This window comes from Pleurodeles waltl, chromosome 10 (assembly GCF_031143425.1).
Source record: "Pleurodeles waltl isolate 20211129_DDA chromosome 10, aPleWal1.hap1.20221129, whole genome shotgun sequence".
Lineage (NCBI taxonomy): Eukaryota > Metazoa > Chordata > Amphibia > Caudata > Salamandridae > Pleurodeles > Pleurodeles waltl.
Window position 1 is genome coordinate 253,327,129 of NC_090449.1, and position 27,395 is coordinate 253,354,523.

At 41.8% G+C, this 27,395-nt stretch overlaps 1 protein-coding gene across 3 annotated transcripts in view; it reads left to right on the top strand.

The window, feature by feature from the left end:
• Nucleotides 1-27,395, top strand: part of NME4 (NME/NM23 nucleoside diphosphate kinase 4) — a 96,317-nt gene that overhangs the window by 56,020 nt on the left and 12,902 nt on the right. The window contains exons 3-5 of one of the 3 annotated variants that reach the window (XM_069210349.1): nucleotides 581-682; nucleotides 15,715-15,827; nucleotides 20,905-21,586. In XM_069210349.1, the coding sequence (XP_069066450.1) occupies nucleotides 581-682; nucleotides 15,715-15,827; nucleotides 20,905-21,025 (336 nt within the window). In that variant the 3' untranslated portion in view covers nucleotides 21,026-21,586. Of the gene's footprint in view, nucleotides 1-580; nucleotides 683-15,714; nucleotides 15,828-20,904; nucleotides 21,587-27,395 lie in introns of those variants that run through there. The other 2 variants (XM_069210350.1, XM_069210351.1) reach the window with 2 other exon arrangements.

The following is a 27,395-nucleotide window of genomic DNA, read 5'->3' on the forward strand; positions in this document are numbered from 1 at the left end:
ACCCGGGCCTAAACAGGACATGCCTACGGTACATTGTGATTATTTGGAGTGCTATGGTATGGACTTTCAGAACCAGTTCAGACTCACTCCTCTGACCCCACCACACAATCAAGCCCTTCACCATGTGTTGCTATTACTCCTTAATTGAATGGCCACTCGGATAGATGTGTACCATTTTCCTGTTTCAATTATCTGTTTCCATATACTTGTTGCTGCAGCCCAAAACTTTTAGTCAGATCCCTTAAGGCATTCCCATGGTCAGATATAAAGAAAAGAAAATTCATGCCAAATGGGCTCTGGGGAGACATCCAATGTGAAATTGCCATCTTCTGCTTGTGCTCCTGCCTTTTAGGGCAAAATTATAAATGATAGGACTGCTGTACCACAAGACACAGGAGCAATGAGTAACTATGAGGTGTCCCGTTTCTGGATTAATGAGGAGATGTGATCTGTTATAAGATGCACTGAGAGAGTTTATGTGAAGTCCTGTTTCTGGAAGAGACAATGGGACTGCAGTACCAGACTGAGACGTGTAACTGATGTTTCTTTCCTAGTTCCTCACTTTTGCATTTCTTTTCAGGCTCCCGAGGGGATTTTGGCAGCTCACTACCATGACTTGAAGAGGAAGCCTTTCTACCCTGCCTTGATCCGCTACATGAGCTCCGGCCCTGTCATAGCCATGGTAATGCTGAGTGAGCTGGGGCAATGGAGTAATCTCCCAGCACTGTTGTATCATGTGATGCATTGACGGTCTTTGAGTGTCATTCATGCTAACTGCTGTAATACTCCAATTAGGCTTTATGTACTGTTTATAATGTGGTAGTCATATAGACTAAAGCTAGCAAGGTAGCAATGGAGGGATGGATGTACATTTTCGGGTTGCCTTGGAGGGGCCAGCGCAATACCCAGGTAGAAGGCATGGTGGACCCAAGCAAAAGTGCTCCTTAAAGAAGCTTAGAAAGAAGTTGGGAAGGAGCATAGAAACACTTGTGCCAAGAAACAAGCCTTCCCGCTTCCTGGGGAAGGGAACGGGGCATGGTGATCCTTCCCAATGTGGGTGGTCTTAGGAAGCTGCGACAAATGGTCTCGCAGACTGGTGCAAGAGACCGGCGTTGTTTAAAAATGTACAACTGACCAGTCACCTGGAAAGGAGGAAATTAAAAGGGACACATAGTGCACAGGAAAACAAGGAGCTCTACTTTTGCCACATCCTGAAGGAGGATTTCATGTTAGTGTGGGCAGTAATTGGTCAAGGAAGTCAATGGGTGATGCACCCATCGATTTACACAGTGATATTGTGTTTCAGTGACTTATAATTGAATTAAGTCATGCATAGTTAATATTTTATGCAGAGGGAGATAAAGTGATTTGCTCAAAAGAGCAACCACTGTGATTAGAACGCTTGTTCTAAAGTTGAGCCTTTGCAGAAGGGCCTTTATATATTCAAGATGCCTTTTGTCGTAATGGAGTTGTGTAAGGCCAATATAAGAAGAGTTTAGGTATTCCAGCTGCTTTACCATATGATAAAACAAGGGCCACAAACAATAATCAAGTATTAGTGCACATAGGTGTTTAGAGGTGGAAAGGAATTTCTGTTTTTAAGGCTGAGCTTGCGAGTGCATGCACTAGTGCATGTGTCTCGCTTGCAAGACTCTTGTGTACAGTAAAGGGCTTGGAGCCCACCTGTCGCTTACCATTTGTTGGCTTGCGTGGCACTCTTCTTTTTAGCCTCATAAGTCGTCACTGCAAGCCTGGCATTATTTTTGTTCCTTAATGTGAATCGGGGACCAAGCAATGATTGATTCAACTTTTCAGTGCCAGTCTGCTGCTCTGGATGCAATTGAGGTACTATTTTGTTCTTTTTAACTTCTAGTACCCAGCAAACGGAAGGCCTGTGACTTTCAAAAACGTGCCCAGCATGACAAACACAATTGCAGGGTTTTATTTTTATAGCTAACTTTTATTTTGCCATGGTGTCTTTTCTCACTTTGCACTCGTGTTTTCTTTTGCTTTTGCATGTAGGTAATGTTCTCAAAGGATGACGATTATATTGTTCTAAATATTGTAAAGTGACATTGTTTCTTTATGCGTAATTTATTAAACCTAATTGTGCAGTACACTACAATCTTCGCCACAGTAATCTACCCCACTCCAATTCAAAACAGTGTGTCCTACTCGAATTTACCCCACTCCAATCTAAAACAATCTGCCCCAATCCAGTCTGCCCAATCCAAAACAATCTGCCCCACTGCAATCTGCTGCACTCCATTCCAAACAATCTGCCCCACTGAAACCTACCCCACTCCAGTCTACCTCACTCCAATCCAAAGCAATCTGTCCCACTCCAATCCACCCCACTCCTTTCCAAAACAATGCCCACTACAAACTGCCCACTCTAATCTGCCCCACTTTAATCTGTTTCAGTCTGCCCCACTTTAATCCAAAACAATCTGCCACACACCAATCCCAAACAACCCACTACAATCCAAACAATCTGCCCCACTCCAATCCAGTTCACCCCACAGCAGCCCAATTCACCCCACTCCAGTCCACCACAATCCAGTCAACCCCAATCCAGCCCAGTCCAATCTACCCTATCCTAATCCAATTAACCTCACCCCAGTCCACCCACCCCAAACCATTCAACTCCAGTCCACCCCACTCCAATCCATTCACCCCACTCTAAACCAACCCACCCTACTCCATTTGAGGCCACTGCTACCCAAACCACCTCATTCTAATCCAATCCACCCCACTCAGTACAATCTACTTTAATCCACCTCACTTCAGTCCACATTCATCTATCCTACTCCAGTCCAATCCACCCCCTCCAAATCACCTTAATCTACCCCACTCCAATCCAACCCACCTCACTCCAATGCAATTGACCCCACTCCAATCCACCTCACTCCAATTGACCCCACCCCATTTAGTGCGCCCCAATCCAATCCACCCACCCTTATCCAGTCCACCACTCTGTTAAATCCACACCGCCCCACTTTGATCCACCCCAATCCGCCCCCATTTGAAATCACCCCTCCAGTCTAGTCCACCCCAGTTCAGTCTACGGCACTCCAATCCACCCAGCCTATCCCACTCCAACCCATTCCAATCCACCCAATGCCAGTCCATTCCACCCCAATCCAGTCCATTCTACTACAGTCCACCCCACTCCAATCCACCCCACCTCAATGCAATCCACCCACTCCAATACACCACACTCAAATTCAATCCACTTCACCCCACTGCAGTCCACTCCTTCCCACTGCAGCCCAGCACACCCCAATCCACCCCACCCATCCCAATGCAATCAAGCGCCCCACTCTAATCCAGCCCACCTCACTCTAATCCAGCCCACCCCACCCCACTCCAATGCACCCCATTCCATTCCAGTCCAATCCATCCCACTCCAATACAGTGAATCCAGGGTTCGAAAAATCATAAAAATGCTACTAGACCTGCAGGTCGAGTAATTTAAATAATCTACTCGACCTAACTGTAATGTACTTGACCTGTAAATGGGTCTCAAATTGTGTGATCTATGGCAAATAGTTTAGAGTCGCCTTTTTCTTAATTCTCACATATGATTGCAACTTCAAATATGTGAGCTTAGCATTTCTGCAGTACAAAAAAATCTCTTTTGTTTGATTAAGTAGACTGAAGTTTGCTGAATGCATCACAAGAATCTAGCCCACATACCCATGAGGTCTAGCTCACATAAACTAGGACTTCTTTTAGTTTACTAACAACATTGCCATCAGGGCAGGAGTGTTTCTCAGTTTGTTTAAACACTGAATTTTAATAAATATATTACTAAACCATGATGTGGTAACATATTGTTATCTACAACCAGTAACTTTCCAAGAAATGTCCAAAAACCTCTCCACTAACTATATACTGAATTACCAATCTGTGAAAATTTGGTTTCAGAAAACATATCCTTTGCATATCGACATGTAAAGTATTCTGATTTGTTTTCATCCTGTTAAAATATTTTTTCATCACTCAGAAATATTTAAAAAAGGGCTTTCACAACTACTGAAATATATTTTGAAATGTTTGCACAGTGGACTTAGTCATTTTAATGTAGTGTTAGGAAAACCCTGACACCCCATATTCTTTTATTTTACATTTTAAGCAGCAGGTCACACAGTTCACCTTACAAAGTCCTGGAACTCTGCATGCAGAAGGAAAATTAATTGTAAGAAAAACTGACTTTTGACTTTTGTCTGTGAACACAGAGCAAATGTGACATAAGAACAAGATTTAAAGGTATTTTGTAGTGCCCCTCCACTTTTCAACTGAACAGAACACCTGTTCGTTGTCATCTCTCCAGAAGGGATGAGCAAGTATTAAAAATAGCTCGACCTGATCAAATAAGACTCGCACATGTGAGTGGTCGAGTGGATTTTTCAAGCCCTGAAATCCAATCCACTCCATTCAAAAATGTTCCACTCCAGTCCAACCTTATCCACCCGCTCTAATTCAGTACTCCAGTTCAATTCACCCACCCTAGTCCTATCCTGGTAATGCAAACCACCCACTCCACCCTAATCCAAATCAACCTAACCCCCTTTCTATCCACCTCACTCCAATCCACCCCATTCTACACCAGCTCTATCCAACCCACTCTACTCCAGTCAAATTCACCCCACTACCTCAGTATACTCCAACCTATTCCACCCCACCTCACTCTGAAACTCTCTGCCACTGAACCTATGAACTCTACTCAAATCTGACATACCAACCTCCATACTGCACTCCAACAAATCCACTCTACATACCCCACTCCACTCTGACACTTCACGCCGGACAGCAGCCGCACTGGTGTACACCATGACAAAACACATTGCCAAAGCCAACAGTTCTTGTATAGGCAAGACCTTTTGGCTTTGCAAATGCTTGTTAAGTTTTGTTGTGGGACAGCGTTGGCTGTTACTCCATCTTAATGTAATGCAATAAAATCATAGCTAATGTATACATTTATATATCCCCTGACGGTCTTTAGGCCAGCCCGCTTCATCCATTGGCCTGTTCAGCAGCTCTCACATTTTACCTGCCAGAACATACAGCATAAGGCTGGGTCAGCCCACTTCCACCATTGGTTCTGTCGCACTATGAGTGAGAGCATTTGGTTTGATCAAGTGCTCATCTGCGTAAAAGGAAGTGCACTTCAGTGCCAGGGCTGTAAGATAAATGCATTTTACTATTTCCATTCTATACCCTTTTACTTTTTTTTTTCTTCCTTGTCTGTTTAAATTGTCTCCAGATTACAATAATTCGAAGCCAATAGCACATTTTTTGGAACAATAAGTATCCTATTTTTCATATTTTCCAGTTGTTTCCTTTGGTATGCCAAATACACCCACACCTTTACTGCTCTATTCAAATTATATGCGATGGTTAATCTATTTTGAAATTTGTTTTTCAAGCATTCGGCCTCCACGTTCAGAAGGTAACATTTTATTTATTTGTCTGCTTTGTATCATATGCTTGCAATAAAAAAAAAAACATCAGCCTATAAACTTGATTAACAAAAAAACAACCACCACTCTAGCTGCTCTTTTTTGTTTTGTTTAAGAAATGTTATTACATTGTTCAACTGTCTCTAGTACAGGTATCACCACGTATATATTTAACAGTTGTTCCAGTCCCGTGCTTATTTTCCTACTTTCTGTGGACTTCATCAAGTTCACCAAGGGTCGTCAGTGTTATACTAGGTATTTATCAGGGCAATAAAACATGTGCCGTGTCTACCAGTCACATATGTAGGGACAGATGGCTATTTTCGTTGGAAACATCAAGTGTGTGGGTCGCGACGACTGTCCTCTGTGTCGGGGAGTGGCATGTAGCTGACCACTACCCAGCATCTGTCTCCAGCTCACGTTTATACCACATCCAGCAATACTAGCTTTCGCTTCTTAGCTGCCAGTATCACCTCATTGGTCAGTTTGATTCCCTCCATTTTATATGCTATGGGGCACCTACGGTGGCCTCAAGTCTCTTCTTTGTGTAAAGCTATGATTTCGTTAGTATCCCTCTTCTCAACTACTTTACACCGGTATCTGCTGGATTGATCCTCCGCTGCTGAGTGAATCATGCCTATTGCCATCTTTGCTAATAGAGTTAAATTCAGAAACCTGTTGCCTGCCTTCCACCCCAAGACCTGCAAAAAGGCCTAATAAACAATGTTCCAGAGAACATAACTCAACCTCATCCATCGTCGATGACTGTCACACTGGTTCCTCTCCAGAATTTCACAACAGTAGGGTAGCCCATTGCTATCAGAAAGATCCCAGTGTTGTCAATTGTACATCTACTGCATGAATGTTTAGATTGTAGCTACTAATAACCCTTTTGGGTGTCGGGTAGCTCCTATGTAGATAGCTGAATTTGCTGTATTTACTTAATGAACGTATGCAAGAGCTTTCTTCCGTTCTTATTCTTATAGGTGTTCCCCCCAAGGCAGTTTAACCTTCACAACCTTAGCCCTGTGGGTGCTGTCCTATGAATTTTAAAAAGAGCCTTGTACAACAATGTAACTAACCTCCATCTACTATCGTGAACAGTAGTTGCATCATTTGATGTGTTTTGGGTTCAGTATTCATAGATCCTAATTGGAACTGCAGAGAGTGCACCATATAATAAAAACTGTTTGGATTAGAAACAACCATTTTCAATAATTTTGGACTTATATTTTAGTTCCCCTGTACAGTAACCGTTCCCCACATTCATCAAGCCCACCTCTTGCTGGCTTCCACCTGTGTAGCGCCGAAATATAAGTGGGGGGTCTCAATAAGTCCACTAATGGTAGGACAGTGACATCGATTTGCACTGGTTTGGTTTACTGGAAAAATTCCATCCAGCATTGTAAAGTGATGCTGTGCGGCCTGCTAGGGTCCCCAGTCTCAGCCTGCCTCCCATAAACAAATTAGCAAGAGTACCATCTGGCAGTCTGTCACTAGGCATTCCCGTTTCCTGCACATTCATGTCATCTGGCAGTTATTTGCAAGTGAACTCCCAAATTATATACCTCAAAAAGTAGGCCACCCAGGCTTTGTTCAGTCACCAGAAGCCTTGATTTATGAAGTACAACTCGATTGTTGGTTTTGCCCCAAATCAGATCTGCCGACAGTAAATCCAAATTTTGAAGGAAAGATATAGGATTACATATTGGTAAATTACTAAAGGAATATATCAATCTAGGTAACCCAACCATTAACTATTGCACTAGCTAGACAGGAACAAACCTGATGGCTTTGCCAGTGCTTGTTGTCTTAGTTCGGCTGCTGCCGGAGTTCCTAGCAGCACCATTTAGATATCCAAGGGCTTGTGTTGCCTGAACTATGCTGAGACTGCTCAACAATTTCCTGATCCAGAGGCAATCAGCAGCAGAGAAAGGCTTTTAAAAGGAGTATAAAAAAGTGTTAATTTTCCCACAAAGTAGCAGATCAGTGAAATTGACAAGGGAAGCACCCACAATGCTCCACACCATACCTGCGTTAGCGAGATTATTTTTCTCACCATCTGTTTCAACTATGACAGTAACTGGCAGCGTATCGGTGATCTACAAATAAGTTTTCTATGGCTTTGTTTTTGCCTCGTGTAAGGAAATGCCTCCTTGGCATGGTTGCCCCCTGACTTTTTGCCTTTGCTGATGCTATGTTTACAATTGAAAGTGTGCTGAGGCCTGCTAACCAGGCCCCAGCACCAGTGTTCTTTCCCTAACCTGTACTTTTGTATCCACAATTGGCAGACCCTGGCATCCAGATAAGTCCCTTGTAACTGGTACTTCTAGTACCAAGGGCCCTGATGCCAAGGAAGGTCTCTAAGGGCTGCAGCATGTCTTATGCCACCCTGGAGACCTCTCACTCAGCACAGACACACTGCTTGCCAGCTTGTGTGTGCTAGTGAGAACAAAACGAGTAAGTCGACATGGCACTCCCCTCAGGGTGCCATGCCAGCCTCTCACTGCCTATGCAAGTATAGGTCAGTCACCCCTCTAGCAGGCCTTACAGCCCTAAGGCAGGGTGCACTATACCATAGGTGAGGGTACCAGTGCATGAGCATGGTACCCCTACAGTGTCTAAACAAAACCTTAGACATTGTAAGTGCAGGGTAGCCATAAGAGTATATGGTCTGGGAGTTTGTCAAACACGAACTCCACAGCACCATAATGGCTACACTGAAAACTGGGAAGTTTGGTATCAAACTTCTCAGCACAATAAATGCACACTGATGCCAGTGTACATTTTATTGCAAAATACACCCCAGAGGGCACCTTAGAGGTGCCCCCTGAAACTTAACCGACTGTCTGTGTAGGCTGACTGGTTCCAGCAGCCTGCCACACTAGAGACATGTTGCTGGCCTCATGGGGAGAGTGCCTTTGTCACTCTAAGGCCAGTAACAAAGCCTGCACTGGGTGGAGATGCTAACACCTCCCCCAGGCAGGAGCTGTAACACCTGGCGGTGAGCCTCAAAGGCTCACCCCTTTGTCACAGCCCAGCAGGGCACTCCAGCTTAGTAGAGTTGCCCGCCCCCTCCGGCCACGGCCCCCACTTTTGGCGGCAAGGCTGGAGGGAACAAAGAAAGCAACAAGGAGGAGTCACTGGCCAGTCAGGACAGCCCCTAAGGTGTCCTGAGCTGAGGTGACTCTAACTTTTAGAAATCCTCCATCTTGCAGATGGAGGATTCCCCCAATAGGGTTAGGATTGTGTCCCCCTCCCCTTGGGAGGAGGCACAAAGAGGGTGTACCCACCCTCAGGGCTAGTAGCCATTGGCTACTAACCCCCCAGACCTAAACACGCCCTTAAATTTAGTATTTAAGGGCTACCCTGAACCCTAGAAAATTAGATTCCTGCAAATAACAAGAAGGACTGCCCAGCTGAAAACCCCTGCAGAGGAAGACCAGAAGACAACAACTGCCTTGGCTCCAGAAACTCACCGGCCTGTCTCCTGCCTTCCAAAGAACTCTGCTCCAGCGACGCCTTCCAAAGGGACCAGCGACCTCTGAATCCTCTGAGGACTGCCCTGCTTCGACGACGACAAGAAACTCCCGAGGACAGCGGACCTGCTCCAAAAAGACTGCAACTTTGTTTCAAGAAGCAGCTTTAAAGAACCCTGCAACTCCCCGCAAGAAGCGTGAGACTTGCAACTCTGCACCCGGCGACCCCGACTCGGCTGGTGGAGAACCAACACCTCAGGGAGGACCCCCGGACTACTCTACGACTGTGAGTACCAAAACCTGTCCCCCCTGAGCCCCCACAGCGCCGCCTGCAGAGGGAATCCCGAGGCTTCCCCTGACCGCGACTCTCTGAAACCTAAGTCCCGACGCCTGGAAAAGACCCTGCACCCGCAGCCCCCAGGACCTGAAGGACCGGACTTTCACTGGAGAAGTGACCCCCAGGAGTCCCTCTCCCTTGCCCAAGTGGAGGTTTCCCCGAGGAAGCCCCCCCTTGCCTGCCTGCAGCGCTAAAGAGATCCCTTGATCTCTCATAGACTAACATTGAAAACCCGACGCTTGTTTCTACACTGCACCCGGCCGCCCCCGCGCTGCTGAGGGTGAAATTTCTGTGTGGGCTTGTGTCCCCCCCGGTACCCTACAAAACCCCCCTGGTCTGCCCTCCGAAGACGCGGGTACTTACCTGCAAGCAGACCGGAACCGGGGCACCCCCTTCTCTCCATTCTAGCCTATGCGTTTTGGGCACCACTTTGAACTCTGCACCTGACCGGCCCTGAGCTGCTGGTGTGGTGACTTTGGGGTTGCTCTGAACCCCCAACGGTGGGCTGCCTTGGACCAAGAACTGAACCCTGTAAGTGTCTTACTTACCTGGTAAAACTAACAAAAACTTACCTCCCCCAGGAACTGTGAAAATTGCACTGTGTCCACTTTTGAAATAGCTATTTGTGAATAACTTGAAAAGTATACATGCAATTGAAATGATTCAAAGTTCCTAATGTACTTACCTGCAATACCTTTCAAACAAGATATTACATGTTAAAGTTGAACCTGTGGTTCTTAAAATAAACTAAGAAAAGATATTTTTTCTATAACAAAACCTATTGGCTGGATTTGTCTCTGAGTGTGTGTACCTCATTTATTGTCTATGTGTATGTACAACAAATGCTTAACACTACTCCTTGGATAAGCCTACTGCTCGACCACACTACCACAAAATAGAGCATTAGTATTATCTCTTTTTACCACTATTTTACCTCTAAGGGGAACCCTTGGACTCTGTGCATGCTATTCCTTACTTTGAAATAGCACCTACAGAGCCAACTTCCTACACCTCGTCATTGACATAACACCTTTAAGTTCTGCCCTCCGTGTCGCAGTCCGTATCCACGTGTAGACTGGTACTTCTACAATTTCTCTCTTTTGAAACCACGATGAAATCGTGCGTCAGGCATGCACTGTACAGAAAAACCTGAAAATGTGTAAAGAAAAACACTGAGCATTACATGCACTTCCTTCAGCCTTGGTTCTAATGGAACACAGCTTTCCGAGCAAGAGATAGATTTCGGTCTTACCTTTAAACATCTAACACTGAAGAGCAAAGTCAGATGTTTTAAGATAAGAACCAGAACCCATGTCTGGCTCGGGTAGCTGTGCACAGGATAAGTAGATTCTGAATTTCTGATGGTAAACACCACGAAGAGCACCAGGTCCTGGACCAATCAAGAACTGTTCCCAAAGTGATTTTGATTCAAATCCAAATGCCGACAATATCACACAAATATAGAACACCAGCAAACAAAACTCCACAGAAAGTGGCCAAGAAATCCAGCATGGAACGGTCAACAGTTAAAAAAAATAATAATAATAAATTACCTCTCTTTGTGGAAACACATGACACCAACATGGTAACCAAGGTACAAACCTGAATGAACTAAAACATCACCCAAGTCGGCCTGAAACAAATTGATCAATCTCAGTTTCAGAAAGTCATATTAATGCACTAAACTCCAAATGATGCTCAACAGGGTCGAAACATTGAAAAAAATTGTTTGCCACCAAGAAACATTTGCTTCTACTAACAAGAACTTAAGAAAAAAACATCGGCCCAAATGTCATGCTCTGCAAATCAAGTCACAACGGTCTAAGTGAAGTTTCCTGCTTGAAAGTACCCTTGATTCACACCACTACTTGATCCGTCAAACCCACAGAATAATGTGAGCCTTACTACTGTGCTACAGCATACTGCTGTGTGAGAGGTGGGTGATCAACAGACAGAAGATTCGGAGATGATGAACCTGGAAGAAAAGCAATCCACTGTTTTGGAGGAATACGACTCTGGTCCATTGCATCCAGCTCCCCCCGAAATAATTAGATGCATTATATAGAGTCACCACCAACATATGGCATGCAGTTAGAGTAAGAAGAGGATGAGTTTTGTTTTCTATTAGAAACAGTAGTGGTACAGCACAAGAAAAAAGTCATCCCAATGGAAATTTCACCCTGCTCCACAAAACCCAAAATATAATAGAAGATATGATGTCCCAGATTGGGTCATTATGGCAGCAGCAAAGGAAGTGTCCAGAAATCCCAACATCGATTACTGGTCTACCACCAGGCAGAAAAGGCAAACGGGTAAATTCAGTGGGGAAGAAGACTGAGGAAGCAATCACGACTCAATGGAGTATTGCATACTCAAGTGCCTTGTTGAATGGACAAAGGTATTAACAGTAGGAGGACATTAGGAGTGTCACACCAGATTGGCCAGAGGAGCATAACTAACACACGACAGCAGCCTTTCTTGGTAGACTCTGAAGTCAGCAGTTTAAAGTGCATGTATCCTCTACTGCACACATTGCCTGTAGGCCACTTAATTTTGCCCTTCATAGCTTAGTATTTCTGTTTTCCTTCCAGAAGTAGAGTCACGTGAAATCCTGTTTGGCAGGGAGCACCTCTTTGGCCATTGTTGGTGGATTTGCTAGGGGACAGGTAACAACACACGCTCCTGGATTTTCATTTGTTAAATCGGTATATAGGTATATGCAAATTAAAGTTTTTTTACAGCCAAAACGCTTCTGATAAAGAAGGTGACTTTCTGGCCTTAATCGACTTAAGAGGATGCCTACCTTTACATATTAATACATATGACGCACCACAGATGCACTCTGTGTGAAGGTAGAGATACATTCAGCTCCTAGTGTTAACTTCAGGTCCAAATGTGCTCACAAAATATTTGTTGCTGGGGATATACAATCTTTAGTGCAAACATATGAGTCTGCATCCATAGTTGGCGAAAGTGAACTTGTTTAAAAATAATTGGCTTTGGCAATATCTAAAACTGCTACACGAGTGGAGATACATTTGGACATCTATATGTCTAGTTAATTCATAGACAAAGCCTGAGAATCATTGAGGTCAACAGATTTAAAGAACACTATATGAAAATATATAATATGCAAATTGAATTAGATCCACGAATCATCGAATTTTTTTTTAGTAACAGCAGCACTGCAAACCTGGTAGAAGATCTGAAAGAGACCCTAAGTGCACTCTTGGATGTCCATGACATAACATGGGCAATTTGACATCTGGAGTACAGTGTAGTTTTACAAGCAATACACAGAAATGCTGGCACCACCACTATCTGCAATGAAGCATTTACTAAGAGGATACTGCATAAAACCTTGAGTAGTAGTGTTGCCTACACTGATACTTGTGTATATCACTCATAGTCCCTTGTTGATGATTAACACGACCATAAGATCCCGCAAATCTTAAAAATGTGTAGACTTTTAACACCTGTTTAAAAAAAAAAAAAAAAAGTTTAAAGCACCAATGTAGGCGAGGAAATCAACGAAGAGGAGTTGTGAGTAACTTATGCATTAGTTAAAACGGTACCCAGAAAGGTAAGTTACTTCATTATAACTGCATACATGAGATATATATATATACATATATATATATATATATATATATATATATATATATATATATATATATAATTAAGTTCACGTATAGTGGAACTGTGGGGGAATACAACAGTTGTGGTGAGCACTACTGCCACAAAAGTCAGAGCTAACTGTTTTGTGGCTCACACCATCCCCGAGACAATGCTAGTTATTGGATATGGTGCCGCATAGGAACGGAGGAAAACAATTGACTAAAATAACGAAACTGGCCGAGGTACTCTTTGCCATTACCTGGTGCCAGTGACCACTCTCTGAAATCAAGTCGCTAATAAATGTCACTGTTGATCGTTGTGTCAGCAAATTAATATTCTTCTGTTTTAACTTCTTTGGTGCACTATGTTGTGTGTTGTCATGTACTCATACATGAACTGTGGCTTTCTGATAATCTCACTACCAATATGGGTTCTTGGGGCTGCTTCCTCTTGTGGCATCTGCGCGGTGTAATCCGAGCATGCGTGCTTATGAACTAAGAGTATTGAAGTTTTACCAGTCAGTAACTTCTGCTTTTTAGTGCTGACTTTCAAACCATATCAGCTGTCTTGGAAGAACTGATGTTGTCTCACAACACACACAGTGAAAGAAGCTTTTGGGTAGTCCCCTTCAGTGGTTAGCTACTGACATTCAGCTGGCGTTTGGCATTGGCTAACAAAGCTGTCCATCAGCATTTTTATCAGCCCACATTTCTTCACAATGTGAACATTTTTTTAAAGTAGATCACACATGCATTTTCCTTTTTTTTTTTTCTCCAATTATTGGGGTTTTTGTAAGGAGGTCCACCGACCTCACGCTCTCTTGGTGCTACTTACTTCACTTCCACCACCCTGTGTTTTTTTTTTTTTTTTTTTTTGAGTTGTTTGTCTTCAAGAGCTGCTTACTTGACTTTTAAGCTCTTCTGTGTGCTTTTTTAAATTTTCACTTTTCCAACATCGTCATTGGCCATATTAGACCGAAAGTAAAAAACAAGACTGCTAGTAGTCCATGACGCATGTGTACACGTGTCACAATACATACGTGTCTCTTGTGTGTGGACTTGTACATTGCATGCGTCGCAGTGCATGGGCCCAGTTGGCGGTCCCCTTGGAATGGGTTACACCAGTGGTTCTTAATGTGTGGTTGGGGATCCCATGGTGGTCCGCAACGATTACTCAGGGTGTTTGTGACTGCTTAGAAAAGTGTATGCAAGTATGGAAGCAAAACGTAAAATTGGAAATTTATAAATGTGAAGGATTTTGCAGTTGAAGGCTAAAAACGAAGTAGGTGTCCTCGGGTGGGAGCGGTGCAAATGCATCAAACATAGTACAGCATGGTTGATGGGTGGCCTCAGTTGATTTTAGAGAAGCCCCAACGTTCCCATTAAAATGAACATTCAGGACCTGAATCACAAAGGGAAATTTACACTATTGTGTAAGTGTACTATTTTTTTAAATTTTGGTATTTACAAACCAGTGGTTTAATTTCGCCGATAGTAATTTTACTGTTGAAGAGACTCTGCAGTCGGTTAGGAGAACTCAGCACGTAAAAAGTTAAGACAAGCTTATCTTTTTATGTGTGGAGTCTCCTCAGTCGTAAAATTACTTTTAGTAAATTTGAACTTGTAGTTTGTAAATACCAAAAAACAGTAAACTTACACAAAAGTTTACCTTTATAAATAAGGCCCTTATACTTTTTATATGTTTATGAATTAAATAAAATATTTCATCATTTGTGTATTTGAATGCTTGTTTCTGTATTTGTATATTGTTTCGAGATTTAACTTATCAAAATTGCTTAAGCAAGGGTCGCAGGTTTCCATTACTGTTTTAGTGGATTCCATTAATGATTCAGTTGGGATTCAAAAATTTCAAAAGTTTAAGAACCACTGGTTTACACGATTTCTGGCACATGCACACTTGTGTACAGGCATGGTGGTGCATTCACACGTGGGTCATGGCATTCCAGGAAGACAATTTCTAATGCAAGCATTGACCAAACCCATAGTTCAGGGTCGCCTTCCAAAGACTAGCCCATTGGCTTTGCCACTGATTGTTCATAGTTTCAATCTATGCCTGTCTTACAAAGTCCAGGATGAAACCTGTGAAGAGCAGTCGTCTCACAGTATACTAGGCTGCCAGTATCAACTCTTTGGACGGGGCTCCTTGATACTGCCGCATCCAACAGCGTTATATATGTTCAATGACTGACTGAAGGCACACAGTAATTGCTGTGACTTTAGTCCTCACCAGCTATGATGCCTATAAAACTTGAGAGTTTGTATTAATTCAAAGACTAACCACTAGGAGTGATCCAAGGAGAATGGGGTAATGTCTACTGACCCTGTTGCAGCTGCACAACCCAAGCAGGCGCGGAAGAACACAAACTGGCACTGTTTGATTTGTGCTGCTGCTCAACCTCTAAGTTAATCCATCACATTCCTATGTACACATAAGCCACTGCACTGTCATCTGATTCTTTTCTGCTTGTGTGTTGCAACTGAATACCATTGAAGTACATGTATGTTAGTTATACTGCATCATTCTCCTTACAGTTTTCTCCTGTTCCCCACCCGCTCTTCCCTCATCCCTCTTCCAACACACTTGTCCCAATTTCTTGTCATATGGATACCGAAGAGCTACTCAAACACCAAAATAATAAACATAGTCTGTTTTATAACATTGATAATTCTTCTTGATCAGTCTCTGAGATCTACCGCCCTTATTCTGTGATGTACTTGGATTTGTTTACTTCCGGCCTAGTTCTCTTCTCCCTCTCCATCTGGCAGTGCAGCTTCATGTTGTCATTTCTTTGCAGGTGTGGGAAGGCTACAACGTAGTGAGGTCATCCAGGGCTATGGTGGGGGAGACCAACTCTGCTGAGGCAAAGCCAGGCACGATCCGCGGGGACTACAGTGTCCACATCAGCAGGTTGGTGACTTAACATGGCTGCTGGTGAAAGGTTGGGCAAGGTGCATTGGGAACAAGTAATGCTGTTTGTACCAGCAGCCATGCCATCTGCAGCATCTGAGCTGTGCAGGGCAGCTGTTTGTTTGTGTGTAGTGTGACTGATGGAACTTAGACTGAAAAAAAGAAAATCTTATAATGTTCTGAACCTAACACTTGGAAGCACAAGAGCGCACAGCATGTGGATCTACAACATTACAAACACAAACTGAGTGTTTATATATGCCCGCCATACATAATAAGGATATTGCAAGTCGCAGAGGAGTTTGATGATCATACAGAAGAACGAGGCAGAAAACAGAGTTCCTGGTATAAGGTTCTGGAACTCCAAGGTGACTTGCAATATCCTTGGGTACCGTGGAAGGGGGGGGGGACGACTTTATTCCATAATTTATTCCTTTCCTTATTATATATGGTCTCGCCATCACCTTTTCCTGACACCACTTAAATCTTTGGTGCATCGCTGTTTCATATGAAGAAGAGACCATGCTTGCAAACAAAGAATAAACACAGAATCTCTAGTACAAAATTAAAAATATCAAAACGTTGTCAGATATTTGGTGCAAAACAAATATATTGATCAATTTAATACAGGCCAGTTTTTTTTTTTAAATAGACATGGTAACTCGAAATGTGTGTGAAACATGCAAAATGGTTCTAAGGTGTTATCATAAATCTCTCCATTCTTCTTGCCACTGTACAACTAGAAAAACAAGAAGAAAGAAAAGCCACTTTTTATTTTTTGTCTTCATTGTGACATCAGAACTCAACTGTAATAAGTTATTTCAGTTGAGCGGCTACGTCATTTCTTTATAATGGGTGACTGGGTGCATAACAAATCGCTATTTCTAAAGAATTTAAAGACTTGTTTTTTCCAGGGATTGTAGAATCTCGTAAATCATAAGTAACGTTTCATGGATCTGAGAGGAAAACAGACTAGCTTCAGTAATCAAATTAGTTAAGTTATACCTTCTCCGATAACAATGGGTGTGTAGTACAGCGGTCATGCATCAGTTTTTCTACAAGAGACGTAGAAATAAAATACTGCATGAAGTGACCAGACCATTTGTCAGGACCTCCGGTATCACCTCAACTCTTTTGACATGAAATATACTATCACCATGACCATCTCCAACCAAACAACATCAGGGAGTAGGTGGCATTATGGGACAACCTCTGAATATCAGGCTCCCAGCATACTGCCAGGCATTGAAAAAGTAGTACACAATGTTGTGGTGGACTCTTGAGTTTTCATTGCTTTAATCATATATAACTTTTACCCAGGCTCACACATTTGTAGTGCTTAGATATGTTTTGTTTCAACTACAGATATTCTGTTATCAGTTTGATATGTGTTTTACAAAACTAATATGAAAAGTTTATGGTTGTACATGCAATGCCACAAACCCACTGGAATCCAAGCACAAATATAAATTTTTCATAAGTGTGGATAATCTAAAGGAACATTATTTTTTCATAGAATAACAAATAATTGTGGACAAATGCTGATAAAAGAATAAATTACAAATGAATAATGAAGATGGAAATGTTTTTTTTAAGAAATCACAAAACCTGTACCCTTTTTAAAACTCAAAATAACTGCTGGAAGGAAATCCTATCTGCACAGGCCATGTGTACATTCTGGAGACAAGGGAATGCTGTCTGATTTTGAGAAGACATCGAAGGAGGCATGAGTTCAGGGTGAACACAGTGGCCTTGAGACTTGTGAAATGCAGTCTGCAGAATTTAGGGGAAGAATGGCATTGAAGTGAAAGAGTAAGAAAAATGTTGCTAGAGGGAACAAGAGAAGTGCTGTTAGGAGAAGTAGAGTTTAAAGGTGAAGTCCTGTGCACAGCGGTTGTGAGCAGACTGGGTAGAGCTCTTTTGGTGCAAGTAAACAGATGAGAGTTTGGACAGAACAGAGGAGGCACTGTTGGTTGAAGGAGATCACTTTTGTGCCTGGAAAGAGTTAGGGTGCTATTTGCATAGGGAAAAGCCGAACATCATTACATACTGTCTGCCAAGGGTTGAATGTGTGGCTGAGGAAACTGTTGCTGTTCTCCGTGCATCACTGGTGAGAGCTACTTATACAGTGCCTGAGAGACGTGAAGTACTACTTTAGTGGTTGCAGGAGGCCTTTTTGATTGGAACATAGCTAGTACAGTGCAGGTGCATGGAGGTTCTTTTTGCCTAAGCGATCGAAGAGATAGAAGGGTGTACTCTTTGAGAAGAGGGATTACTTGGGATTTAGGTGGAAGCTATTCATAGACAATAGGTAAATGTTTGTTTTTAGGTCAAGCATGCAAACCCTTTGACCTGTTGAAAGTATTGTGAGCTTTTAACCGCGCCCACCTCACGCCCATCACTTTATCTCATTCATGGGCTTGTATTTCAAAAATCATTTGATGTCATAGGTAATTGCTTTGTTTGTCCTGCTGTTTTTGTCACGCCTGCAGACTGACCCTCTTATGTGGATTATTGCACAATTTTCCGATATAGTTCTGCGTGGGAGAACTATTTCTTTTGTCTCTTCCCTTCGTGCTGCATGGCGCTAACAGCGCGAACAGGCACAAAAGCTCAAACTTGATCGACGGTATTAGAGCGCTGGTCACATTGTTCACAGTTACCTAATCAGTCTAATTTCTTGTGGCTCTCTCCTTAAAACACTTGAAATTGGTGAATGCTTTACTAAAACAGAAATATTCGAAGCGAAAGCGGCTCTCCCGGCACAGCAGGAGAGATGATACTACAATATTCACTGCACTCAGGAAACTCGTCCCACAATGCTTTGCAAGCATTCTTTTTCAAAACATTTTTTCTCATAACTCAGCCTGTGGTTGTCCTAGGACAATGGGACCACCGCCAAAACACTCAGAATAACACACTCTTTCTGCTTAGGTCATTTCTAGGTCCCCATGCTAGGTTATTGGGGACCCCAAAATAATAACCCCTCCCATCAGTCAGTGTCTGTTTAACCTTTCTCATGGCTAGAACCTTTCTTTTACAGCTTCGATTAGGTTGTGTTTTAAGGCCCTTCTTTGTAATTTCATTGCTATGGCCTGTTAGCCCTGAATATGTGTAATTTGCTATACCCTCTAGGGGCTATAGATAAATGGTTGCACTGCATTACTTTGTGTCACTTTTTTATGGTGTGGTTATGCCCTATAGGGGCTAATTATACAGTTATATAACCATGTTTCTTACAAATGCTATTTTAATTGTGGAGTCTGGGGCTGTTCTACGCATTATAGTCATATCAACAAATTAAAATATTCGTGGCACTGAAACCTGTCCCATAATGCTTTGCAGGGCATTACTTTTACAAACCATTTTTGCTGGTAACTCAGCCTCTGGTGGTTTTAGGACAATGGGTCCCCCTTCAAAACATTTACCAGAATGTGCCCTTTCTATATCATCTCTGGGTCCCCACACTATGTTAGTAGAACTGCAAAATAATGACCCCTACCTCCATTCATTATCTTTTTAAGCTTTCTCATGGCTAGAACTTTTGTTTTACAGCTGAGAGAAGTTGTGTTTTATGGGCCTTGATTGTAATATCATTGCAATAGTCCTGCTAGCCTTAAAATGCGTAATGCACTATGCCCTTTAGTTATACTGCATTACTTTCTCCCATACTTTTTTACGTGGTTATGCTCTCTGAGGGCTGGCTGCATGGTTACATAGCCATGTTTCTTCCAAATGCTATTTGCGACACGAAAACTTGCCCCGTAATGTTTTGCAGGGCATTACTTTTACAAAATATTTTTCCTCCTAACTCAGCCTGTAGTGGTCATAGGACAATGGGACCACATTCAAAGCACTCTTTCTGTCTACATCATCTCTGGGTCCCCACACTAGGTTAGTGGGTACCCCAAAATAATAACCTCTCACCATTCCCTGTCTTTTAAGCTTTTTCATGGATACAAGTTTTGTTTTAAAGGCCTTGTTTGTAATATCATTGCAGTAGCCCTGCTATTCCTAAAAATGCACTCTAGGGGCTAAGTATATGGTTACACTGCATTACTTTCAGTACTGCATTACTTTCTCCTGTATTTTTTTCATGGGGTTATCCCCTCTTGGGGCTAACAATATGGTTACATGACCATGTTTCTTACAAATGATATTTTTGTTATGGTGATCTCTAGGGGCTGTTTTGAGCATTACAGTCTAATGCCAAAGGTTTATTTCTGATAAAGGTTAATATGATTTATTAAATATGTTCTATAAATCTCTTATTACAATTATGACCATAATTCAAGCCAACTTAACATTCTTATTACACTGTGACTGTTTGAACATTCTTGATATGTTTGGGTGACCTTCCAGTTTATTTTTCTCGTTACTCCTCCCTGGCTGCCTTGTGTCTTTTTGGGGGAGATTGTGTTAGCCAGCTAGCAACTCTGATGGTGGGGTGGTGAAAGTGGTATTCTATTGGAATTAGCATATCAGTTTTAAATTAGGATGCTAAATGACAAAATTTACATTTCTTGATGCAGATAGAGGAAGAAGGTAAATGGGAGTCCTTTAGTTATATGCAGGGCAACTGAATTATATGGCAGGAAAACACAAAATTATGATGGAGGGTTGACCAATTTATGTGGCACGAAAAATCCAGTTATGAATTTACAATGCCAATAGCTCTAAATCTCGCAAATGTGAGACCTATTGCATTGCAAACGCTTGTTTAATATTGTGTGGTTGATGTTGATGTACACCTTGCCTAGAGTGCTGTTTGATGGGTGGGAAGTTGCTGTACTGTAATTGCGTGGCCGAAATTGCACTTTTTTTGTAGTGCATGGTAGTGATTGCACTTTTTTTGGCAGAGTGGAGTGTCTTCTAGATGCAGATGCTGATAATTCCACCATCTAGTGGTTGGACCCAGATGTGTTATAGTGTAAACCATTTGTTTAGGTTTGCTGGGTGTCAACATAGGCGAAATCTAAGTATGATGTCAGCCAGAAACCCACAATACCCTAGAACCTGAGTGCCATTTTAGTTTTTGTTTTCTGAAAAAGATGTAATGTCTTGTAACTTTTTACAGGAATGTGATTCATGCCAGCGACTCGGTGGAGGTGGCCCAGAAGGAGATCAGCTTGTGGTTCCACAGTGATGAACTGGTGGACTGGGAGCTCTGTGACTATAGCAACCTGTACCAGGATTGACCACTCCTTGGCTGGGTAGGGTCACCCCTCGCCCTCTGTTTGGCACACACTGTGGGATCTGAACTACCTCTTTACAACCTTTGAAGGCACAACTACCTCCTGCCAGCGAGCTCCATTCACTGAAAGAGGTTTGCACTCTGCTCGGGTCTGTCCCCGTGCACAGATGGACAAATAGTGCATAGCTCCTTGCTGGCCACTCTACGGTGCTGCGAATCCCTTGCCAGTCGATCTTCACTATTGCCGCCTACAAGGAGGAAGGATGTTGCATTGCTTCAAGGCTTCCTAATAAATACAGTTTTGTTACAAACATGTCTACATTTTCCTGTTTATTCTAATCTGCCTTATTTACTGTTGTACTTCTCTTTGATGAATATTTGGAAGCTTGGAGTAGCAAGCACTCTGATTCATATTTATTTATTTTAACTGTGCAAGAGGAAGTGGCTTCTTTAGGGCATTTAGGTTTTGGTAAACAGTGGTTAGGTTGAATGGAGGATTTTGCCATCAGATTTGGATCGAGTTGTGTGTGCATTTGTGCAACTAATAAACTACTTTTAGAACTAATTTGCTTTCCTTACGTCACTTATGGTTATCAGTGTTTACTCTTTTTGCGCCATACAAAATCACGGGGATCGTATTTTTCTAGTGTTCATAAAAAAAATGTGGTTTTATTACCTTCCTTCCCTCTTCATTCATATTGTTAATTATTTTCTTTCTTGCTTCCAACTACTTTCTTTACATCCTTTCATTTCAGGTATCCTTTCATTTTTTCACCTCACTGCCTATCTGATTTCTCGGTACTCAAACCTATCCCATGTCCCGTCCCATTTCAACCAGGTGCATGGATGAAGATATGTTTGTACCTCATTAAGATTTGATTGGTTATTGGTCTGCATTTAACACACTCTCCTGCTGTTCTGTTTTTTTTTTTAGACAAATGAAGATAGGTTGAATGAAGATTTTCTACTTGGAACTTGAGCTATATATAGTGGGTTGCTTGGTCCCATTATTGCGAAGGTGTATCACACTGACCTGTTCTTTGCCTTGACATATCAAAAAAGAACTAGGCGAATAAATGTATTAATATTTTCTCACCTGGGACTGTTCTCGCTCTCTATTGCCATAGGAAAGAAGCCTGCTAAGGAATTAATAAGCATCCTTTTAGCTATAGGGACTTTGGTGACTGCAGCTGTGCTTCTCTATAAGGAAGCAGCTGAGGTAATAAACAAACTTTATAACTGGCAGGATATCTTGGGACTTTTTCCAGTGCAGATCACACTATGAATGAAGTTTAATTTACATTGGTGGGTTAGATCTATGAGATTTTGTTTATTTGAAAGCCAGCACAAGGACATTTTAGTAATGATTAGGTTGAGCATAGCAGCGCGCAAGCGCTGCTTTTCCGACATCTTGGTATGTATCTGGGCTTTTAACCACGCCTACTGCACGCCCATCACGATCACTCATTCATGGGCTTGCCTTTCAAAAATCCTTTGTTTTCGTTGACAACTGCTTTACCTTTGTCCCTCCTTAGGGCGGTTTTGTTAACACCTTGGCCATCGACCCTGTTACATGGATAATCATACTATTGCTGATATTTTTGACTGCAAGAGAACTTCTTTTTCCTTTTGTCTCTATCCTTCATGCTCACACCAGCACTCTGAATCGGCTCGCCTATGTCAACTGTTCTACTTTTTATTTTCAGTTTGTGTGGCAAGAAAGTTCCATTTAGAAATTTACAACGCTAATAACTCTAACTTGAGCAAACGCGAGACCCATTGCATTGCAAATGCTTGTTTTTACAATTCATGTGAGCCTTTGTTTAAGTGAGGGACTGTGTTCCTGTATGTAGGGAAGTAGGAATGAAAGTTGAGCTTTGTGATCCTGGGGCTGTTTCAGGAATACATCCTATTTTAGTGCACAGGCAAATAATAGGTCTATGAACCTGTTTGTCCTGAAACTGTGTTGTCTGTAACAAATACTAGGAACCCGGAGTAGTGATTGTCCTTCATATTTGTCTACAGCGCATATACTAATTTGTTATGTTTATTAAGTCAATTTCTGCACTAAAACAGCACAGCAACAAAAAACCCTCATTGGCCTAATCATGGGCAATGAAGATTTGTCATGATCCTCCTGTATGAGTGGATGTGGTTGATATATGCCTAAATTTTGGACCATCATTAAGCAAACCTTGGAGCAGGAGTGTTGAATGTAGTGTTTTATGGTAGGGCATTAATTCTGATAGCACCCATCTGCAGAGTGATCTTTGTCTCTACAATCCAAATGTCAGAGCTACGAGGAAGCAAAACTTGATAGCGCTGTCAGTGAAGAAGTATAGCATCAGAAGGTGCTGCGTGCCATGGACTAGAGCATTGCTCAGAGTTCAGGTAAAAACCTGTCTGTGGCTACTATGAAACGTAAAGTGAACAGCAAGCTGAAGACACCAAAGGATAGCCAGGATCCCATAACACAAGTGAAGTGAAGTAGGTCTATGGATCATGGAACTTTATTGATGGCCACAGTGGTATTTTGAATGGTTTACTATGAATGGAGTGGGTCAAAGCGGGAGCATCCTTCATAGAAAAGAGCTCAAAATTAGAGGCTGCACTTTAATGGTTTGACACGCCGAGGGCAGTAGAAGTGTCTCAAAATCTGATGTGTTTGAGTTTCTGCTGGAAAACAAAGGTTCTTTTCTGTGGTGTTTTATCAGTTAGAATCTGTTTTACCTGAAAACTGGAATCCCTGCAATTGCAGTTTAATCCTTTCATTGTGGAATCTATGTTTTTTTAAAAATGTTTTCTCTTTTCTTTTCTGCTTCCCTCCACTCCTTACCACTGGCTATGGCGTAAAGACTTTTACTTTTCTTTTAATTTTCTTCCACATGTATTACCTATGCATATTTTGATTGAGTATCTCCCATGCTTTCAGCCACACTCATTCATCCTCAGTACAACTCAGTTCATCTCCAAATTATGGGTAGTCTTCTTTCAAATTGAATTTGTTAATAATAAATGCTGCATGTCCAACTTGTTTTTCAGTCCTCCTAATCGCAGGAACAAAGTGATGTTGGAGTCTTTCCTACTTATCAGGTCTCCAAAATGGTCTTTCTTCAGCACATGAATATTTGACTCAATTAGTGGCACCAAAGAACTTCATTGTGTTATTCAGATGCTCGCCAGTCCAGCAGCTTTGATTAATCTGGCCACACTCTCCAAAAAGCTTTTCAGTTCATTCACATATTACTTTGCAACCACATTTAGAACTCACTCAAGACCAATGCTCCCTCACCATCTGATAACCTCCATCTTTAGATGTTTTCTTTGCACATAGTTCTGCAATTGCTCTCATTACAATCTAATCACTCCCAGAGCACTTTCAATCTGGTTTAGACAGACCTTGAATACGCTCTAGCCTCTATTTTAGGTGGTCTATGGATTTAGCTAAATGTTGATAATGTTAGTGTGAACAGCCTGGTAGTGTTAATTCTCCCTATGTTGATTGAATGGTAACTATGGTGCACTCCAGATTGTCTTGCTAAGATTGATAATAATGGTACTGACATGGATTGCCTCTTAAACCAAGTTTCCCTACCTTAGTGAGGCTGTGTCCTATCTGTGACCACCTTTCTGTACTCATTTTAGTCTGTGGTAGATGTGATCCCTGAAAGGTTAATACTCCTACTTGCGCTTTTTAATTTTTAATTTTTTTATTTTATACTTGCGATGCTGATATTAATTCTTTAGTACAATTAAAGTCTAAATGGTGAGCCACACAACAAAAAGTCCAACTCATAAATATCAGTCCATTTATATTTTCTCATTATTGTTTTCTTCAAAAATAGAACACATTCATAACGAAAACAGCCAACGCATTTCGTCCTTAGGACAGGACTTTTTCAGGGCTGTAATACAATAAATATAATACCCTTATGGTGTATATCAACATAAATATCTTACATATATACATTACAACAAAACATTCAAATATTGACATGATGTACAAACAAGGGATGCATGCACTATGAACACACAATATAAAAAGACAATACATGGTTTACTGAATATTCCATGTACCAGTGCAGCAAAAATAGAAGCACAATTATAACAAAACAAACACAACTATAAACAAATAATATTACACTTGTGACGAGCACATCTAAAAGGTGTATTTTAAAAACTATTATGCACCAAACTAACTTCCGGCTTTAATGAGGATGTTGATATTGAATGCAATTGAAATGGTTTTGATTTTATCTATTACTATAACTATCCTTTACTAGTTTGTTCCTACATAATTACCAAAAGCTGTTTTTATATATATTCCTATATTTACAAAAAGTGCAAATTTTCAAGAAACTGGAGAGAATGAGAACAGGTATATAATATCTAATAACTGTGAAGGGATGTGATATTTTTTAGGATCAAATTATTGATTTGTGTAACAAGAGCACTCACAAGAGAATTTATTTAATTTGATCTAACTTCCAACCCTTCTCCACAGCAGGACGAGAAACAAAATTCCATTCATGATAATCCTCATCCATTTAAACTATACTTAATGATATTACTGTCACACTGCATGGATGGCTTCTTATACCTAGTAATTAAAGTCAATTCCAGTCCGTCATGTTCAAGAAGATAATCGCATTGTGGACGAAGTGTTACACTCAGTCAGCACCTAGTATAGGATAAAAACACTATCACACCAGCTAACAATAACAACTTCGCCTCATGTTGGCAGGAGGCAAATATTCATGGTTTATCGGAAGCGCAATCATTATATTTAGAAAAACGATCATTAAATCTAATTCTGCTTGTTATTTTCAACAACAGTGCCAACTGGTTATTCTATCAACATTCAGCTGGTCACATGTCATAAACATCATACAAAGTGGTACAAAAGCGGGTTCACAATATAACATATATATCGCTACATTTCCCAACCATCTATATACGTTTCCATATTAATTGTCTTCACGGTTTATCGAGAACATGATCACCCTATTTTTAAAAATGATCTTTGAACAAAATCATGCTAGTTAATGTAACAGTGCAAACTGGTTATGATATCAAGATTCAGTTGGCCGTATCCTCCACATTCAATGCCATAGATACAATGCCGTAAACACTAAACAACATCCTAAGTGGTGCCGAAGTGGGTATACAATGTGACATCATAGTGCTACATTTCAAAACCACCTATGTATGCTACCACATTAATTGTCCTACCTTCACTCTTTCCAATAAATTGTATCAACCGACCCTCGCTACCGCCGTAGACGAGACATGGTGAAAAACCCGAAATGTTGATGGGGCCCGATTTTAAAGATCCCGCTTGTCAAGAACTCAAGAATTGATGAGGAGGCTCTGATGTGCTGTGGGAGGTCATTCCCTGGTTTGAGGGAGATGTATGAGAAGGAGCTACCTTCTTGTCTGCTTTTGTGTATGTGGGTTATTTGTGCCAGTGAGAGTTTGGATGAGTGCAGGTGCTTGAAGTGTTGATGAACATGTATGCAGCTTTTGAGTTAGACGGGGTCCTAGGTTGTGTTGTGATTTGTGTGTGTGTGTGTGTAGAAGTGCAGGAGCTATTTGGTGATCGCAGAGTATCATGCGTTGCTGTAGTCCAGTCTGCTGGTTACAAGGGCCTTTGAGATTGTTTTCCTTGTGTTATCTGGTAGCCATTTAGATTTTTTGCAGCATCCTCAGGATATGGAAGCAGATTGTGGCGACATAGTTGACCTGGGTCGTCATGTCGAACTTGTTGTCTAAGGTGATTCCTAAGTTTCTTGCTTGGGCGGTGGGGTTGGTCCTTGGTCTGTCAGCCACTAGGAGGAGTCCCAATGTGAGATCTTCTTTTTGAAAATCACTACTTTGGTCTTGTCTGAGCTGAGCTTCAGGGAGTTGGACTTCACCCAGGTTGCCACTGCAGTCATGGAGGGGGGCGTTGATTGTGGTCCTGGGCATCTTGACAGCGAATGACAGTATTAGTTGTGTCTCATCTGCATAGGTGAGTATGTTGATGCTGTGCATTCTGAAATGTTGGCCATTGGCATCATGTAGATGTTGAAAAGGCATTGGCTTTGCGAAAATCTTTTGATCTTTTTGGGACTCCACCGATAAGTTCCTGACTTCAGAAGTGTAAGGTAATGTGGACTTTCTGGGTTCTTCCTCCTTGGACTCGCCCTATTCCTGAGAAGCTGGACAAATGCTTTAAGGGCTAATCCGGTGGATATATGTTTCATGTAACTGATGTTGTAACCCTGGTGCTATTGACTTCAAGTGCTTTGGATCATCATGTGGTGAAGGTGGGCATGCCACCCCATGAGAGACATGTTAGAGGTGATGGTCAGCTGTGGGATGTGATTTGGAAA